The sequence below is a fragment of the Vanellus vanellus genome (assembly GCF_965231255.1).
Source record: "Vanellus vanellus genome assembly, chromosome: 1".
NCBI classification, from domain to species: Eukaryota; Metazoa; Chordata; class Aves; order Charadriiformes; family Charadriidae; genus Vanellus; species Vanellus vanellus.
The window spans coordinates 156271704-156292271 of NC_138905.1; the positions used below are offsets into that span (position 1 = coordinate 156271704).

General features: G+C 40.3%; 1 protein-coding gene across 2 annotated transcripts in view; it reads right to left on the minus strand.

The window, feature by feature from the left end:
* Positions 1-20568, minus strand: part of NAXD (NAD(P)HX dehydratase) — a 52605-nt gene that overhangs the window by 31193 nt on the left and 844 nt on the right. The window contains exons 1-5 of one of the 2 annotated variants that reach the window (XM_082498614.1): positions 19026-19721; positions 17378-17749; positions 13863-14013; positions 12513-12558; positions 10719-10807 (exon numbers count right to left, since the gene is read on the minus strand). In XM_082498614.1, the coding sequence (XP_082354740.1) occupies positions 10719-10807; positions 12513-12558; positions 13863-14013; positions 17378-17749; positions 19026-19584 (1217 nt within the window). In that variant the 5' untranslated portion in view covers positions 19585-19721. Of the gene's footprint in view, positions 1-10718; positions 10808-12512; positions 12559-13862; positions 14014-17377; positions 17750-19025; positions 19722-20568 lie in introns of those variants that run through there. The other variant, XM_082498615.1, reaches the window with a different exon arrangement.

A 20568-nucleotide genomic window follows, 5' to 3' on the forward strand; every position in this document is an offset into this window, starting at 1 on the left:
TTACATTGCAAAATCAGCTATAAAAACATGCTGAAAAATAACTGATGGATTATGATTCTTCATAAAGAACGCAGAACCAATACTCCACTTTACGATACTGGATATTCACAACAGCTGTGGTTCTGCAGCTAAGGACACCTTACAAATATCCTGTACCTACAGCCTCTCTGGAAGTAAAAGGGCTATTGTAACATCTTGGAGTTTATTCCCACACACAGACATCAAAGTAGTAGCACTTTAAAGATGACAGGCTACAAACTATCAACATGTAACATTCTTCAGGAAGGGGCGGCACCTTGAATGTTACTGACCATGGGATTTAGCACAAAGACAGAAACTCTACTAGCTCTTAACAGCTACAGTCTATACACAACATTAAAACGTGCCCAGAAGAGTTCTCTGACACCAAGGTCAGCTGGCTTCTACACCCTCAGGCTTCAGAGCAGGTAACACTCAAGCTGCCTATCAGCCACAGTCCCTGAACCATGGTGGTTCCTCACCAGTGGAAGAAGTTGTTGGGAGAGGCTAGCTTGCACCAGCCAAAAACCTTGCCAAGGATCATTTGGAGAATTTGCCAGTATAGATAACCATGTTCGGCTACCTGGGAATAAATATTCCTTGGTAGTGTTTAGTTACTTATTACAGAAAAAGTCAATGTGTATTCTTGTTTGCCCGTGGATGAAAACCAGAAAAAAAAAACAAATACAAAATGCTTTGGAGGCACCAGCAGAGAATGCAAGCCAGGTCCCCAGCTGTTCATCGTGTACTATGCTCACACAAATAATGCTGTTAACTTCCTTTGTCCCTTCATGCCAATTTCTCCGCCTGATTACTAACCTGATTTCAAACCTTTCCATTTAATTATCACCTCCACTGCCCAAGACATGCATGCACAATTGAAATTAGCACTGTATAAAAAAAAAAAAACAAAAAACAACAAAAAGTATCTGGAAAGGTATGAAGTATGAAGAAGATGTCCCCTTGATCAAAGAGATGCAATCTTCAGGCTTTGACAGAACAGGATCAAGTAAGCAAGAATCAGTGTTGCCTTTAGAGGTGCAGAGCCATACAATTCCTGACTTAGCTTTTCTCCAAAATGGGAATCACAAATACAATACCCCTGCTCTAAAGCGCAAAGCTAATACTAATATAAACACGAGTCAGAAAATCTCTTGCAAGGCCATGAGAAAACAGCATTTGGATTTCTGAAAAGATGGCAGAAACCTTTGAGAGAGACTTTGATTAACTAAAAGTGAGGGATTTTCCAAATAAAGCAAGCTTTTTTCTTTTGAAGGTGATGGGGCAAGAGACTGGGAAACAGCCTGGCATTCCCATAATTTGAAAATATAAACTCTGCACCACGGACGTGCACAACAGAAATAATTTGGGAAGCTGAATCCAAGCAGTAACACTTGTAAACATGGACAGTGAACTACCATACCATTGTGCAGATATGTGCAATTAAAGATTCTGGTGACAGACCACAGCTGTAGACTTGCAGGGAATGTTCAAACAGCTACTTAATTTCCAGCTAACCACTACACTGTTACGTGACCTGTTATCAGATGCCATTCTGCTGAAAATCTAGATTACAATAGCTCACTGTTGTTCAATCAAGCAACCAAACAACACCCCTCCAAATCCCAAAAGCTTCCTCAAAGTCTTAGCTTGTCTGGAAAGCTACTAATAAAGCTCTGACTGCATACAGAAAAGAACTACTACAGGATAAACATGTAAATAACAACTACAAGACAACAGGATCATTAATAACAAACTGAAGGAGCTTCTATAATCTGTCTCATTCCTGTGAAGCCTAATAGGTAAGGAAAAGTCCAAAGCTAATGTGAAATAACAGAAAAATATCTTCCCATCAACGTCAGCTTTACACACTGTCCATTAGACAAAGCAGATCTAAAGAAATAAGCAAGCATACAGAGAGTCTCACGGTGGGCAGACTATGGAAAAGGACTCCACGGTTGATCACAACCTGATCAACTTCCCTTAGCTATTAGTGAGAGGTGAAGGAGAGATACAAAGCTTCATTCAGAAGAGGTGAAGACTGTGGATCTCTTGGAAAGACAGATACAACAGCTTTGTCATTTGCCTTCCTTGAAGCCCCTATGTAGGCAGGGCGAAGATACGATGTTCAGCATCTTACCTATTTACCTTTTTGCTCTTTTCTCTGCCTCCAAAACATACTAAGAAAAGTACTTTCTATGGCAAGTTCTACAAAGAATCTTCAAATTAAACAGCACCTACTCTCTGAAATCATAAGGATAAATTTTCTTTGTGAATTATTGGTAGCTTTAGATAACTTATGCCAAACTAAAATCAACACACCATGAAAAAAATTCCTTGTCTCACCACCTCAATTATTTTTGCATATGAGAACAGCACTGGTTTGGTTATGGTACTTACAACAGTAACTGCTGGATTCAGTACTGGACAGTCTCATTTGTTGCTTCTTATGCTAATGCACAACCTCACAGCCTCTTATAATACCTTTTAGATTTGAAAAGCTAATAAAGAAAATAAAAACTTTAAGTCAAGCTTTTTGCTCTTCAGGACTCTTCTGTATATCACTATCACACGATAAAAATTGACATAAACCACAGTTCTGTAGATCACCTTGGTAAAAGATTGATGTAATAACCTTTCCAAAAACAACAAAGAGCCTGAAAAATAAGGTGGCTACTGCCCTAAGATCACTCACAGTTCCTAAAAATCTTCCAGAGCAGTTTGGAACAGATATTTGACAGGTGCCATTTGCTTGAAAGTCTGCTCTAGGCTGGTCACTACCCAGAGTGGTAGGACACTTGGACAGGGCCAGAAAAGCAACTTCCATCCCCAGCCCCCCAAAAGAAGAAAATTTTGCTGTACACTGCATTTTATTCAAAGACTAGCTTTCACCAAATGATCAAAAGCCACCAAAGCAATAGTTTTAAATTATCACAGAAAGCTTTAACCACAGCAGCTTTCCTCATTCAGCACGAATGACAGCTACTGTCATTGCCTTCTAGAAGAGGGAAAGGAACAACAGTGATAAGGTGCAGCCTTGTCAAATTTTACATGGAAACAAGAAAATGTGAAGCGAAGTCAGCATGGGTGTAACTGGGAGCTACAAAAAGAGTAGATAAGCATGAATGACAGCACAGACAGGAGGCAGCAGGATCACAGCTCTTCACATGTGTTTTAGGCAGAGCTGGAACCACCTTAGTAATCAGAGATATGGTTTGGACATCACAAAACGCCAATCAGCAGGACCTCCCGCTCGAGAAGGACAAGCAACTATACGGCTCCTCACTGGAGAGCATATTTTTCAAATTTTGCTCGTTATCTGAGCACACTTGGTGTAACTGATGCAACTCCAAATGCATTAAAATGTATCCCTGCAAAAGCCTGTTATGTAAACTCAGGCAAAGCCACTTTAAGTGGGCAGTTTCAAAAGCCAACCTAGAGTCTTATCTTCAAAGATGGGGAAAAGTCTCTGATCCAAGGATGAAAGAGTTTCTGTTTTGTTTGTCCAAACACTGCAGGTAATTATATTAATGTGAATCAAATGTTAGACCTGCTGACATTTAGATCCTGTCATGTTATACAGCACATCAAAAGAGTGAAAGACGGGACATAACGCGTACCTCTAGAATTTAAGCAGTTATCCCAGAAAGCTAATTATTGACTATTGTGGTAAACCCTGGGTGAGGTCATTATTGGAAACTGGGTAAATATATAGGTAGATAGGATAGGTAGAGAGATTATTCTGGAAAGGTTAGGCCAAAGGAATTAAAGGCAAAACCAAACAGTTACAAAAAATGTTTGAGCATAAAATTAAACTAATTCTATATTCCAAGAGTAGCTATATTTGTTAATATTTAAATCATCACTCTTGTAAATTAACTCCAAATCTCCAGAAGCCCAGGGGCTTGAGGCAGCCTCTTTTGGCCCCATGAACAGAACTAGAAATAACAACCTATTTTAGAGAAGCTCATTGATCCCATTATCAACTCATGGGTGCCTCACCAAGCACATCAAATCAGGTAGAGCAAATCTCAGTGACAACACAGAGGCATGAAGTTGGCTGGATGCAATTAGAGACCAAAGAGAGACATAATTAGTAAATTAAGATTAGTATATTAAAACGTCCTCCAATAACTTTAGAAGACAGAATGGTCATTTTCAAATACCAGGCTGTTGAAAGATCTTTCAGTAGTGTTTAATCTGCAAATGCTGGGTAGACAATAACTATTTTCCTGCTACAATCTGACTAAACGACAAGTAAGAAAATGAAAGAAAAACAAAGACCCTAGTAAGAGGGAGATTGAGATGATTGCGAAATCTAATGATTGAGAAATCAGATGTTCCTTCTCAGCCATTGAACAAGTTAATTTAGACACCAGAAGTGAACCTGGTAGGCTTCATCTGAATATTAACAACACAGCAGCAAGAACAGCAACCCATCACCCAGGAGAAGCACTGATGTTACAAGTTCATAGCAAGAGACTGCTCTTAATACGCAGATACCACAGCCTTTACTTGGCTCCATATTCTACCTTCAAGGCAGCAAGAGCATGAATGACCTATTGAGGTACGCCTTTAGAGAAAATGCCATGTTTACCATACCATATTTCTTATATCATAATAACAACAACAAAACCCAAAATGTTTTCCACACCTGCTACTCAGACACCAGACTCTCATTTAGGTATTAGATCTCCTGTTTCACTAAGAATTGGGTTGTCAACACACTACAGGCATCAAAGCCAACAACCACGTCTTTAATAATGAAACCAAATGCATTATACAAATAGGGTCACCTCTCTTATGCAGAGCAGAGCCTTTCACATCCTATGAGAAAGAGCCCCAAAGGAGAAGGTGGTATTGCTTGACTCTATTTTCTTACATTTCTCACACAGACATGACAACAGCCTTCAAGGTCAACCTTATCTAGCCTTGTAATGATATCACAGGTATCAACACAATCATTTTACAACCTGCATTTAGGTATATCCAAATATTTAAAGCAGTTGTAGTACGTTTTGATCTCAATCACATTACCAATGTGCGTTATGACAATCCCCCCAAAAAGTATAATGATAACCAAATGTCTTGACCTCATATTTTCACAGGTCATGGAGGCAGTTTTGACCTATTAACAATTCCTGTAAACTGACTTGATAAGTAGAATGTGTCAAATATTCTTCCCCATGGACTGCAATCAACCAAAACCCGTGACTTTAAAAGTAACAGAATGAAGTTAAGGTGACATTTCCCTCAGAATGAAACAGACTTAAAATGTCTCTAGAAAAACTAATGCACTTTTTTTTAAATGTTAAAACCAATAAATAAAGTGACAAGCTTTTATCACATTGGTATCCTTCTCTAGTTTACATTCAACTCTTAAGGCACAAATGATAGCTGATTCAATACCCAGAATAGAGTACTAGAGTACTTCAAATTGGCTGTGGACACATGAGAAGATAGAACAAGTCTCAGTCTAAATATCTGCTTTGCTGATTGTCAGCTGGAAAAAAAAAAAAAAACACAGAATAAGACCCTAAACCCTCCAAATAATAATAATAATAAATATGCAAAAACAAATCCAAGGCATGCCTGCCTTCACTCAAACTCAAGAAGTATTAAATACCAAAGAAACCTAATCCTGGTGTCAAATCACAGCAGTCTGGCAAGTGTTCAGCAGGATGAACTCTAACTGGAGTAAAACATTCCTACACACATATACATCTCTTTCTGACATACCAGAAAGCAGCAAGAACAGCAGCACTCCCTGCAGTGATGTTAAAAATCTTTGGGTACCTCCTGCATCTTGAGGAGGTAGCAAAACCCCAGTTAGTATGACCTGGGATAAGGACCTCTGCAACAACATGGAGGAAAGAAGGGACTATATTATGGGGTGAATACACCTCCCGTCTTTTATTCACTCTGCAGCATCCAGCAAAGCAGCATCAGCTTTTTGCCGAGAAAGCTGGACACAAGAAACAGGTCCATAGACAAGTTTTGTCTATGGCACTGCACAACAGGATTAGAAACAGTTTAAGTATACTTCTCTGAGTCGGCACATACAAACTGACCTTTATCTTTCCCTAAGTACTTAGGAAAAAAAAACAAAACAAAACTTTCTTATGTGATTCCTAGCCAGGCTGCTGTCTAAATGAGGTTTGGGAGAAAGATCACAAAGTTTATGCTTGTATCTTCTCTGCAGGTATAATAGGGATCTAGCAGCCAAGTCACTTGGGAAACATCATTTCAGTAATCGGAGCAATCTGTGCTTTCTCCTTGACTTTTCCTGGTGACAAGAATTCTTGCGCTTCTTCCAGCAGCAGTCCTCCCACAAAGGACCAATGTTTTTTAATCTCCTCTCCACATAATGAATTAGAAAGGGCCAAAAATCTTAAGATTGTTTCTGTGCTTTCTTTAAGAGACTTGGCACTGGTTAAAAGCGCTCAAATAACTTATCAGGAGCTCTCTGTCCATGAGTCACTTTCATGATTTTTTCAAATCATCAAAACATAGACAAAATTCAGTAAAACTAGGTAAAATATGTTCTAGCAGCCCTGATCTAAGCAAAGCTGCCTCATTAATGGTAACTGGCCTCAACACACCAGCCAGCTTCATAAAAGCTTTCTCCCCAATTATTTTTATTTCAAACTGAAAAGAATAATCTTTTTTAAAATCCAACCAAAACTTGAACTCCGCAATTAACTACTAAGATTTTCAGTAATTCTGGCAATCTTTCCCAGTCCATACAGACCCATAGATACAACCAGCTGGGAGGAAGGTATTAATTCTAAATCTATATGTAGTTCAAGGGTGACTTTTTTGGAGATAATGGAAAAATTATGCGACTTCTTCAGGACCACAAGAAGTTAATGACCTGACATCTCGTTCTACTTCTCTGATAAAACTCTGGAGATGAAGGAGTGTATTGACTGTTGACTCTACAAATTGCCTGACAACCGGGTTACAAGTGGGCTACTCAGTAGTATCTCGATCTTTCCTGGCCTCCAGAGAAAGAAAAACTCTGAAGATTATGAAAAAGTCCTTGCAAGAGGGGAATCTAACACAATAGATTTGTTCTCTCTTCTTTTAAAATATAACCAGCTGGGTTCACATACCTCATTTAACTCTGTGATCATTCACCTATCAAGACAGCATAAGCTAACTGAACACAGGTATCCAAAAAGTCTATTCAACTTGACCTAAGCCAGGGAATTACCCTGGGGAATATAAAAAAGCCCCTGAAAACTGTTCTCTAGAAAGTTCCCAACACTAATGCAAGAAGGTACACACACATCTACAGCAGAAATCCACATAGAAAACTCCTGCAATAACACTTAATAAAATGCAAAAGCTAAGTTTCATCTTGTCTGTATTTGTGTAGAGTTTACAGTAGGAGCATGTTAGCTAAGACAATAGAAAAACGTAGCACAAACACAGGGGGCAGTGGTGACAAGAGCAAGGCAGCTGTGACCAAGACTAGGAATACTCCACTATTCAAAAGACCTCGACTTCTGCAATACACACTTTTCACTTCTGCACAGGAAAGCAGAAAGTCAGTCAGCAAAAATACTGAACTGGTCAGCTGGTCAGTTTTTAATTAATACTTTCATTAATATCGAATTGTTTTGGAAGGGGCCATAATGCATTTGACAGAATCCTTGAATAAAAAGAAAAAGGCTACTATTTATAATATTGACTATTCATGGCCCCTAGACACCTAGCTATCATTATTCAGCTCAGGTGGTGAGGACGCACAGAGCCAGGTGTTGAAGATTTGTCTTTCCAGATCCCAGACTGCCATGTGCTGTCCCAACTCTCTTACCTTCACTCACAGGAACAGGGAATGAAGTCACAAGACAAAAAACACAGAGAAAGTTGTGTTATGGGTGTCCCCAGCACAGGATGTTACACCAAAAGGAATCCCAGGACAGTCTGCAGCTGGGGCCACATGGAATTGCCCTGGCAATGCTGCAAGCTGGATCTCCGTTTTCATAACCCTCCTTCTGCAATCCTACTCAATCTTGCTCACATAACATTCCTCGCATCCTTGAAGTGACAGACATTTGCCAAGGACCTAAAACGCAACAGTGCAACTTCTAACTCTCGCATACCTTTGCTAGTCATGCCGTCAAAAGATCCGCAACAGCAGCTCTAATGAGCTCGAAGAGCCCTCGCGTTCAGGGGGCAGCAGCAAAAAAAGAGCGTGTTCTTCCCTTGAGGTGATCCCCTGTGAAGTGAAGGCAGTAGGGAAAGGTAGCGGCAGCCAAGTCGCAGAGGAGATGATAAAATGTCAGACTCCTGGCAGTACAAAATGGCAGCTGAAACTTGGCAAAATGCCAAGCTGTTCAAACAGTGAATTGAGGAGTACATGGGGCCATAATTATGATTAGCATAATAAGAGAGTGGTACAACAGCTACCTAGTTACTCTGAAGGGTCATGGAGAAATCATAACAAAGCAAAGTTTTAAGAAAGACACAAAAGAAAACAATGACGTTGCTGCTCGGTGGGTTTCACCCGGAGGTTCTTCCATGCGTGAAGTGCGGCCCGGGAGAAAGTACAAAGACTTTTAAGAGATCAGTCTCTGCATCAAGAGTGGCCAGCCGTGCCTGCAGAACTCAAATGGCTCCAGAACATATAAAAGATCATATGAAAAGTGTGACACTGAAGACAAAGGATCTTATGAGAAAAATAGGCTGCTTGTGTAAATTTGAATAAAACCTGGGTTCAACAGAGTTAGTCAACATTTTTTCCTTTCTAACCAGAAAAGACTGTTTTCTCTTTTCCTCAAATGAAACAGAAGAGATAAAAATATGAGAAAATTTAATAAACAAAATCTGAATGTTCTGATATTTGCATTTTTTCATTTTTAATGTCATATAAACAATATTTACAGATCCATTACTTCATGCAATTAGCCAGCTGTCTGAGTGAAATTAATCAGTTGTAATAAAAGTATTAAACGTTGAGTTTCAGACTTAAAGCTATATGGATATGAAAATTCCTGGAGCCACTGTACTTTGTACATCTGGAAGAACTTATAGACAGAGCTGAAGTTTAAAATCAAAAGATCTCTTTCTGAATAGAAAGATCAGAGTTTTCATTGAGACCTGAATTCCACAGAAAACACTGAGAATCTGCATATAAAAAACCCTACCCTTATTTACTAGGCACAATCTAGTCCCCCACGAACAGAAATTTTACCATTTACACATTGTCACCTCCCTTTTTGTCTATGCTACTTCTGTTTCTCCTATTAACCTTTTCCATTACCACAGATATCAAGAACCCTGGGTATATGAGAAATGCTTCTCCCAAGGTAAGGTCAACTCCTTCCCATACAAGACAACCATATGCTGTATCCCAAGCGTCATCCATCAAGACAACCTAAGTTACAAGCTAATACTGCCATTAAGATGCTCCATCTCATTTGTAATGGTATGATATCAGACTGAACAGCAACTGAAGATGTGCCTTTTGGACTTTAGAGGTTAACGCAGTTGGACTGGTAAAACCTCTGCCTTTGTATCTTCCCCTTGCTTTCAAACATCATTTTTTCCCTGTCTAAAGTCCACAAAGTCATGGGTTTCTTCTATCTTTAAAAAAAAAAACGCCACCAAACAACCCAACCCAACAAAACACAACCCTTGATATCTGTATGTTTAACTGACTTCTTTCTAAGCCTCCCTCTACACCGACAGGAATGAAACCCACCTTTAGAATGTAATAAACTTATGGCTTCCAACCACAGGCATCCCCATAAGGGAGATAATATTCTTCTTCTCAGACACCAAAATACATCTACTGTCGTAAATACTTCCTGACAGCAATATCTGACAAACATGATTTTAAATTATGCTTTTTCTAGCTTAATCACAGCTTTGCTATGTACACCAACAGACTTTGACACGCACTGGTGCAAGCTAAACTCAGGGACATATACCTAAGGCACACATCTTAATTCTCATTTGCAGTGTTCATTGTAAACCATCATAACACCTAATTGAAACAATTGATCCTGCCAAAGTTCACCGATCAGTAACATATTTCAGAACACAAATTCAGGGAAGTGCACGCTGATTTTCCCAATTAGGACAGTTGCTGATTAAACTTTTTATCTTCCTGTTAACAAACCCTCTAGTTTAGATCATTTTAGAATGTCAATTTATTCCCAGGAACAGGTGTGCATCTAATGCAACATACTTATGAAGAAAAATGAGAATCAGCACCTCCCCTGCCCAGTGATTTTGTGTAAATTACTATATACACAGCAGTGAGAGGAAAAAAGATACACTACCGTTAAATACTGTTAGGACTGAAGAAGCAAGAGAACATACTCTATTTGACTTTCAAAAGCAGATTCTAAAATGCTGACTTGTAGTGATTCTTAGTTCTGGATTTTGCTACTCTTCACAGTTAAATGCATTACAATCACAGAACATGTCAGCAAGTAGCAAAAAGCAAGATCTTTGCTTTTTAAAAAATTGTACTTTGATAATGAAAAAAAATTCGCAACTCTTTGTTCTTTATTAAATATCTAACTGTTTGTAGTGGAAGGACAAACCCAGGAGTTTTTGTAACCTCCAGCTCACCCATCCTGTAACTCAGAAAAAGAAATAACCCAAACTAATCAACTGTCAGACTGAAATGTTCAAACTGGTAATCCTGACTCGCTCATTTAAACAAAAGATAGGTCACTTACAGAACTGGATGAACAATCAGCTCTGGACTATATGATTTGATTACTGTTGCTGCATCTTTGGTACAAAACACATGGGATAAATCTGCACCCTGAAAAAGAAAATTTGCAAACAGAATTAGCAAATTTATATTTAATAACAACTTTATTATTCCAAAGTTTACTCAGTGAATAATTCACCTGAATCCTTACTTCTCAGTAGTTGAAGCAAACTATTATTTTTTTTTAATTTCGGTTTATACTACCATTCAGTGTTTTAGAGAAATTTTTTTGTATCTAACTTCCAATATATTTTTTTTTCTGTTTCTCACTGATAGGATGACTGAAAACACAGATCTTGAACCCTTACTTGAGAAATGTTTCTCATTTGGAGATGAGCAAAGATTAAAATGATACACATGCAATAAGAAAAAAAGCAAAAGAACACAGTTGAACAAGAGACAAGCTGCATTAAAAAGGAAAAATAATACTGTAACATACTTGTAAAGTATAGCTATGACAATCCATGAGGACATTTCTAGTCCTACCATTTTTACTCAGTGGGCCAAATCCATATCAGATAAAGGCTGGCACAATTTCAACAACACCCCCTTAAGTTAAATAAACATTAAAGCTGAGGAGTTTAGCCTCAAGCTTCTGTTATCAACTCAACAAATCAGACGTACACATAAAAATTACGCAAGTGGTGACCAGAAAGCCTGATCTTGTATGTCTTGCACATTGAAAGTTCCCACAGTTAAGTGTCTCCCCTGCTTTACTACTATACATTTAACATTTCAAGCTACTAAGCGATGCAGAGATTTGATGCTACAACTCTATGTGCAGATGTAATGATCTGAGGCTAAGTGACTTCAATGGGGGGCCCCCTAGTATGCTACTGTATTTGCACATGGTGAACAGAAAGCTGAGTGGCCTTAATATCTTATACAAGATCATTAAATAATATCATTTCAGTTTTAAATCCTTAAGGGACTGCATCCAGCAAGGTGGTGGAGGTGCAAATACCTGGATTGTTTACCTACTTATTGAAACAGATCTTCAAAAAGAAAAACATACACAATGAACTGACAGTTCTGACACACTATATAGAGAGTACTGAAAAGTATATGTATTACACAAGCGTGATTTGTTTCATTTAAATAATGACCACTGTATTTACACAGTCTGCAGTTTTTAGCCAGTTAATATGTCTCTAAAATAAGAAAGTTCACACTTCTAGGGAAAAAAAGCTTAGAAAATACTTCTGCTAAGGATTATAACATAATTAAAATGTGCTATTAATAATTACATTAAATTCAACCAACAATCTTTAAAGTTACAGCACATAAGAATTTTACTAGCCTAAAGCTCTAAGTTTTGAAAGAAAATTATTTCATTCAACACACTTAGCAGGTCAGAAAATATTTCTGAAGAACTGACTGCAGCACTGAAAACACAACTTTCAACATGAATCTAAAGTTACTTTATTGTTCACTTTTGGAGAAAATATTTCATCAGCTTTTGAAATTTCCTATCCAAGTCTCTGATAAAACAGATGTCCCTCTGAAATTTTCCTTTTTTTTTTACATATGTCTAACTTTACCTTATACAGAGAAAATATTCATAGAAAACATAGCAAATGACACACATTTACAAAATATTTCTACAATACGGGACTAAGGATTCTCTTTGGTAAACAGAAGACCTTTTAGAAGTCAAATTTCATGTGAAGCACAGAATGAATGCTTTTCAAAAATGGCGCTTAGCCAATATAAATGATGGAAAGTTCATTTTGGATTAGTATAGAAGAACACATACCACTTTGAGAGCTGTAATTGCAGCAAAATACGGTGCTCCAGTGTATCTAGAATGAAATACAGTTTAGGTTAGGAAACACAGTCGTGAGATTGGATAATCTGGAAATCAGCCTGCCATAATGAAGTCCCAAATTCAAGAGCAAATTCTAAAAAAAGCTTTCTTGTTTGCTGTAAAAGACAGACAAAATCTTGCTACGCTGAGGCCAATCTCAAACCTTGCGTTGATTTCAAACGCACAGGATTTCACCTTAGTCACCTGATCCTTTCACAGAAATATTTATAAAGATCATGCCATAAAAAAGCAAACTCTTCTCAAACAACCAACTTAAAAGTTTAGAGACAAACAAAACAAAACAAGAGTCCAGTACTGTTTGCAAGCCAAATCTGCGATCTGTGACCTGGATCAATCCCATCTGGTTTTAGATGCTTAACTGAAGTGCCTAAACTGTGATTTCTGTTGCCCTAAATTCTGTTTATGAAGACTGAAGAGAGAGATATGGACAGAAACACCCTCCAGAGGTGCCTACTTCTGCCAAGAGGTGAGAACTTGGGCCCATTAGACCAACAGAAAACTAACTCCTGGCTAATCAACCCAGCTTATGTAAGACAGTGCCTTTTTGCTCTTAATAGAATATTTATTAATGGCAGATGTCCAACAGCAGATCTCTTTTACAGGAGAAAGATGCCATCTCTATTTCAAAAGAGGAAAACAAAAACCAGGAAGGTGTAGTGGTTCATTCAAAGTATTGTGCAGATTATTGAACATGGCCAAGAAAAGAATAAGAGCCTGTTTTATTTCTAGGTCAGTACAGCATTTAACCGATTTATGCTGAATTTCTTTTTTCTTTGAAACATGCTATTTCTATTGCTCCAGAACATAAAACAAGGTATTGACAGAGTCTAGTAAACACCATAATCTATCAAAATAAAAAGCGCACAGAAAGAAAATATTCTATTCTTGATTTAAAAGACCCAGTTCCCAAGACATCAAAACATAAAAAAAACCCAGATGTGCCTTACTCTAATCTACTTATTCTATAACTTCATAATGCAATGGGAAAAGACTAATGCTGAAAGCAGAGAGAGTTTGGTGGTCAAAAAAGACAGGGAAGGTAGACACAGACACAAACAGCATTCTAAGTTTCAACCACATTCACTACCAAAATTTCACAACACAGCTACAGGAAAACATTTTCATTCATAAGTATGCATGGTCGTGATGATGGACTATTAAAGCTCTTTGGAAAATACTCATGTTTTAAACGTAAAGTGAGTTTGAATGGCTTCTACAAGTACTTATGACATCCTCAAACCCTCTCAGAAATAAAAATCAAATTTCTGTTTAACTTACTCTTGACATCCTCCAACAATGCCTATACGTCCATCTTGACCTTTATGCCTTTTCCCTGTTAGAGGAGGGATAACATTGCGCACCAGTTGAAAAATATTCTCCATATCCTTTAGAGAGTGTGTTCTGTGCAGTGAAAAAGATCTCTCTATAACTGAAAAGAAGAAAATAAGTGTTAAAGTATGTTCTTTCTTAAACTACCATCGGTATTTCTTTTGAGCACTCATAAATGCTAATAAAATCACTCGAAGATATACAAAGTGACATACTTCTGAACACCAAATGCTTCGGCACTTAAAGGCTTTTAAATCAGTGAGTAACTAGGAAAGGTAATAATTTTAAAAATTAATTTAGGGTCTGATGCAGAGAATATTCCCACTGACTGGTCACAGTCCTAATTTAGGGCTCAGATACAGAAAGAAACAACAGCCCAGAATAGTTATATGAATATTTTGTAACTAGAAATATCTTCTTCGTTCAGCTTGAAATCACTTCCATAATTAAGTTCAACTGAAATAGGTACATTTGGTAAGGACTAAACACATCCAGACCCAGAGCAAGCACAGAGCAACTGAAACCACATTTTAAATGTACACCCTACCTTACTTTTCGCTTCCCCTTAGACTTCCACCTCTTAGCAGAATCAGGGCCTATCTCACTGCTTTTTATTTTGGCAGGTGGTTACAAAGCTTTATGAAAGTCTTTCTGCAAAACTATAATACAACGCACTAGATGCAAACATTTCAAATGTCACACAAAGATAATGATTAGCTATAATACAACTACAGATCTCTGATGCAAAGCTACATGTCAAGCTACATATTAAAAGAACTGCACACTCAGAAGGCTACATATTCAAATAACTGTTTCAAAAGACTACAAAATTTAGAAGAAAAAAGTATTTCAACAATTACAACTAAAAAGAATTACGTTTCCCTAACATGGGACAAATCTGAAGATCAGTACTTCTATCAACAATGTGTTAACTACAAATTGCAATAAATACCCTAAAAGAACAAGTTCTTATATTTCAACAAAGCTCCTCATTAACTGTACAATTCTGTTCAGAAGAGTGGTTTATTTGAACGTTAATATTAGTCTCCTAGAGTGTAGCTATGCTTACTTTCTTTTTTACAATCTTCTAAAAAGCTTTCAAGGAACTGCTATATAGTAATACATATTATTTAAAAAATAACTCCCACAACACTCCTTATTTTCAGCTGTATAACACTTAGTAATTCCACCCCCCAACTCCAAACACAGGAGAAGAAAAAAAAAAAAAACCACAAAGTGAAAACTGTTCCAGAAATGTTGGACATAATGGGGAAAAAGTGTACTAAACAAGAAAACTCTGCATCTGTGCACTATCAGCAGAAAGCATCTTCTCCTCTGTCTTCCACAGAATCTAAACCTAAACCAGACACGTTAATCTTCAGTAATAAAATGCTTTAGCATTCAATAATGATAAATACTCCTGGCTGATCTTTTGCTTTTAAAATCCTTCTATAATACAGGCATCCCATTCCTATTAAGATTAAAAAAAAAAAAAAAAAAAAAGGAAAAAAACACCCTGTTTTGGATTATGGCTAAAATAGCATTGCAGTGACCCAGAGGAGAACAAAACGCTCATCTCCTTTCGAAATAGGGCAGATTATTTTCTTTAAATCACACTTCATACACTCACTGGTTTTCAACGACACTTATCATATATCTTGTAACCCTTAAAGTGCAATGTTGTTAAGAAGGTCCTCTGTTTCTTTGTTGCTGTTTTTTGTTTACGTGTAAATATAAAGTGATTGTATAACAAATGGCAAGAAACAGAGAATTATGCAGAAAGCAATTCTTAATAGAGCACCACTAAAGAGAAACACTAAGACATATTTAGCTATAAACAACTGAAATCTTAATTCCTTAAAAGAGGTGCTGCCTGAAGTTATTTTTACATCATATTATAAATGCTTTGTTACACATCTACCAATTAAAAGATTAGAATCCTGTGTTGATCTTGCTACAGTTAAATATATATCTAATGCATTTTTGCACAGTGTAATATGATTGTACACCTATATGACAAAATCCAGCAAGAAAAACTGAACTTCAGTTTCAAGTCTTTACAGATAATGAAACTCTTTCAGCAAAAAACCTTTCAGAAGTAACAGTAAGGCATTGTAGGTACCATCACCCCAGTCCAGAACCTCAAATGACTTCCTAAAGGATTTTCTAAAGTACTTCAAGTTTCCTTTTGATTTAAAAGTGAAAACAACATTTAAAACATGGAATCCATATGTACGCCGTAATTTATCTATGAAAGTCTGCTGCCATCAAGAAATGCTACAGACTGACTATCCAGTCAAGAAGAAACACAGCCAAGTCAGCCAACCTAAACCCTCAAACAGGCCTAACCATCCTCTCCCCCATGCACTTCACAGGGAAACGCAGTATGTAACCTAGAACTAAAAAGGCTCCGAGATCCTCTCATGAATCAGAGAACGCCCTTTAAGATCTGGCATGCCAGATTATTATTCAACACTGAGGCCAGGTGTTTTTTTTTCTTTTCAAACCATGCTTTTTTCTTCCGAGCAGTGTGAAATTCAGAATTAAAACAGAACGAGACTTGTTTCGTTTCCACATGGCGGGCTACAACCACCAAGCCCCAAGCCGACTCTGGTTTCAGCACTGACAAGAGTATCTCTGTTTTCTTCCTGCCCACACAGTCTACCTCCACGTACAAAGCAACTACAATAAAGATAAATGACACGGAGCCACAGATCCCGAGAAGTCTGTTAATGAATGCTAATATCCGATTATCAGCTTCTGGCCCACACATAAAGTACGGAAGGAAAAGTCTGTGCATAAATACTAATTCTAGAGTTACTGCTTTGCCTTTTTCTAAATAAACTGGTGTAGAATAAAAATATATGCCAATATTGTCATCTGCTATTATGCCTACTACAGTAATACGATGTTTAATTAAAAGATAAGATTCAGAATTTGGATTTAAAGGAATTTATTTTAAAGAAGATGGATTTTAACATTTGACTTACTTCAGCATAGGCAAAACTCCACTGTTTTCCCAACCCTGAAAAAACATATGCACAGCCTTAACTTCACATACTGGGTTTAGGCCTGTTAACTTCAATAGCAGCAGAATTTCTGCTACAAGGTATCTAGTGTTTCCAGACAGCTTTCAGCAAATGTGCTACTTTCCTTTTATATGCAAAACTTCTCCTGATTTTACTTTACAGAGACTTGAAGGTGGAAAGAAGTCCCCAGTGTTTATAGGGTTTGAAAAGTGTGATTTCACTCATTAAAATTTGTTATAACCAATGTATCTATATGAAATAATCAGTACAATGGTACGAATAACGTTTTAATTTCATTTTACATCAGACAGACACCTTCACCACAGTATTAAATAATTCCAACTAACTTTTATTTTCAAAAGCTACTTACTACCAGTGCTTTCACACAGAAGTTTAAAAAAAAAGAGCTTTTGTTTATGCTATAGAAAGAAGTACCTATCGGCGGAGAAAGTGCTGCTGTCATAGCATTATAATTAAAGTTATCCCCATATGAACGATGGTTTGCTCTCTGAGGTGGACTTGCTGGTATAGACTGTGACCTTTGTGATACTGAAGAAGAAATTCCTGCCAACATCTGTCCCAACATCTGTAACATCTGGAGCTCTCGAGCATGCTCAGCTTCCCGACGCTTGTCCTCAATTTTGAGCCTCTGCTCTTCGTATCTGTAAAATTTCTCTTCTGTATCCACGCTCTGCTGCAGGAATTTTTCCATCATTTTATCCAACGTTAAATTTGCATGGCGTTTTTTTGATCTTTTGGGTTGATTCAGAGGTGGGGTAATAGTTGGAGCATTGATTTCTTTAAAACCTAAAACAAGAAGAGACAATTATTTTTCTGGAGAAAAATATTTTTCTAAGAAGAAAGCAGCAAAAAATCTCCCTATGAGATGCAGACCTAACGTATCACCAAGTTGTTATTTGTTTTCGATGTAATTGTACTTATGTCAGGTACTTTTAATTCAGAGTAACAAAGCAAAACCAAAAGCTTCTACAAAATTATAAAGGTAAAAACATGAAAATCACACAGAGGCATATTTTAATTGTTGTAGTACTAAACTTCAACAATAGGAGTCTTTTTGATCTTCTAAAAAGGTTTAAGTGAAGGCTATTAAATGGTATAGCCTCATTTGTGTATTGCAGGTAATTACATTAATCTAAATTGAGTTTCAGTCTGGTGGCATTCTGGATTTGCATTTCAAAAGAACATTAGTGTAAACAACTCTTTGATGGGGTTTATGTGTAAAAAGAAGGTTGGTTAAACGTCAACCAATTGGCTGATTCCTCAGTGATGTCAACTTCTGAAGACAGGTTCATGTTTGTATTAAAACCACCGCATTAATCTAGATTTAAAACAAACAAATAAGGCTGCCCTCCCCACCTCCACAACACAAACAAGGAGCTGAGGGTAAATAACGAGCAAGGAAGGGACAGACTTTATCTAAGGGCTGCTTCTGTCCCCAAGCCCGCTAAAGTTAGCAGCGTTTCTGAAACAACTCAAGCCATTAATTACATAAAAGCTCTCCCCTAGCTTTCTGGCCCATCTGCAACAATAAGCAGATTTTTCAGGTATTATCGTCATCATCGTTTTAATACCGATTAACAAAACTGCACATATTCTGCAGGGAATGGGAAAATCCTCCTACGAGAAGGACCCTGTTTTCTTGTACAGTGCTACCTGACACTTTGTCTTGATAATCTCCGCGCTAGTTTTCCACCGTTTTCCCATTGATACACACCGACAAAAACTCACTACAGTCTCCGTCCCCCAGCACCTACTCCTACCCGCTTTGCAGCATTTCCCGCCCCTCGCAGCAGCCCGCTCCTGTTCCAGGCGGCGTTCCCGGGGGGGGGGGGGGAGGGTTGGCGAAGCTCTTGGGGACGAGCAAGGTGCAGGGGAGGGGGTGGACGGGGACATGGGCGGATTTCGGAGCGCAGAGGACGGGGCGGGAGGGAGGAGGGTAAGGCAGAAGCCACTAGAAGCACGCTAGCCGGGCTGCGAGAGCCCGGGGGTGGGGGACGGACGGACGCGCTGCCCGCGGGGTGAGGGGAGGACACCCGGCTGCGGTAGCCCGCCGGCTACTCACCGTCTCCCGGCGGCACGGGGATGGCGAAGGGGGGGCACTCCACCTTGATGGGGTGGTCGGCGTAGGAGGAGCATTCCCCGGAGTCCTCGGTGAAGTTGTCGCGGGGGGACTCCAGCTCGGCGTCCTCGTCCAGCTCGGCGTCCACCTCGCGGCTGTTGTGCGGCGTCCCCGGCGTGGGCGGCCCGGCGAGCGGCCCCGCCGGCTGGGCGCCGTCGGGCGGCGGGGCCAGCGGCTCCGGGGCGCCGTCGGGGCCCCCCCGGCAGCTGAGGATCCGGTCCATCTCGTCGTAGTACTTGCATATCTTGCGAGCGTGCCCGTTCTTCTTCAGCCCGTCCCGGGCCTGGTAGTACTGGCGCTTGAGGCCCTTGATGCGGATGCGGCACTGCTCGGGGGTGCGCTCGAAGCCCAGCTCGGCCAGGCGGCAGGCCACGTCCCGGTACACATGGCTGTTCCGAAAGTTGCCGTCCAGCGCCGACTGCACGTCCGCCTCGCCCCAGATCTCCAGCAGCGCCCGCGTCTCCAGGTCCGACCACAGGAAGCCCCGCGTGTTCGTGATCATCCTTGGCCGGCCGGGGTCACTGCAATGGCCGCGCACCGGGGAGAGGGAGGGAGGGAGGGGGAGAGCGAGGGAGGGAGCGAGGGAGGGAGGGACGGAGGGGGGCGGAGGAGGGCGGCGGGGAGGAGGGAGGGGGGTTTAATGCCGGCACTCGGCTCTCCCAGGGGGCGCCTACGCCAGCCGCCGTGCGGCGGAAAGCAGCGGGCAGCCGGGCCCCGGGCCCCGCATCCTAGCCCGGCCCGCCGCCGCTCGCACGCAAACAAAACTTTCCAGGCGCCGCTTTGCGCTGCGGCCACCTGCAAAAAAAAAAAAAAAAAAAAAAAAAAAAAAAAAAAAAAAAGGGGCGGGGGAATGGTTTAAAAAAAAAATTAAAAAAAATTCCCTCCCCGCCCGCCCCCGGGTTCACCCCCCTCCGAAAACAATGATGATAAATAAAAAAAAAAAAAAAAAAAAAAAAAAAAACAACCAAAAAACAACCGGGCTCCCGGCGGAGAGCCGCGACCCCCTCCCCCGGGGCAGGACGCGCCGCCGCCCGGGCTCAGGCAGTCATCCGTGCGCGGCCGCTCCCCCGCCCCGGGCTCCTCCGGGAGCGGCAGGACGACGGCGCTGGCTGGACTTGAAGGCCCTGCTCATCACAGCGCGCCTCCCTCTTCCCTCCCTCTCTCCTTCCCTCCCTCTCTCCCTCCCTCCCCGCCGCAGTGGAGCGCGATCCCTGTACACACACACACGCAAGGCGCTGCGGCTCGGCGCACGGCGACCCAGAGCCCGCGGATGGGCTGGGCGCCCTCCCTCACCCCGGCAGCACGGGCGGCGACATCCCTGTCCCCTCCCCGAGGACTCCGCGTCGCTTAGCCCCGAAGTGGGCATACAGCCGCTTCCCCCGCACCATGGGTGTGAGCGTGGGAGCCCTGGCGCCGGCGGCTCAGGTCGACTCGACTCGCCCCCGGAGCCTCCCCTCCCCCGCCCCGGATCGGGCAGCCCCTGCTC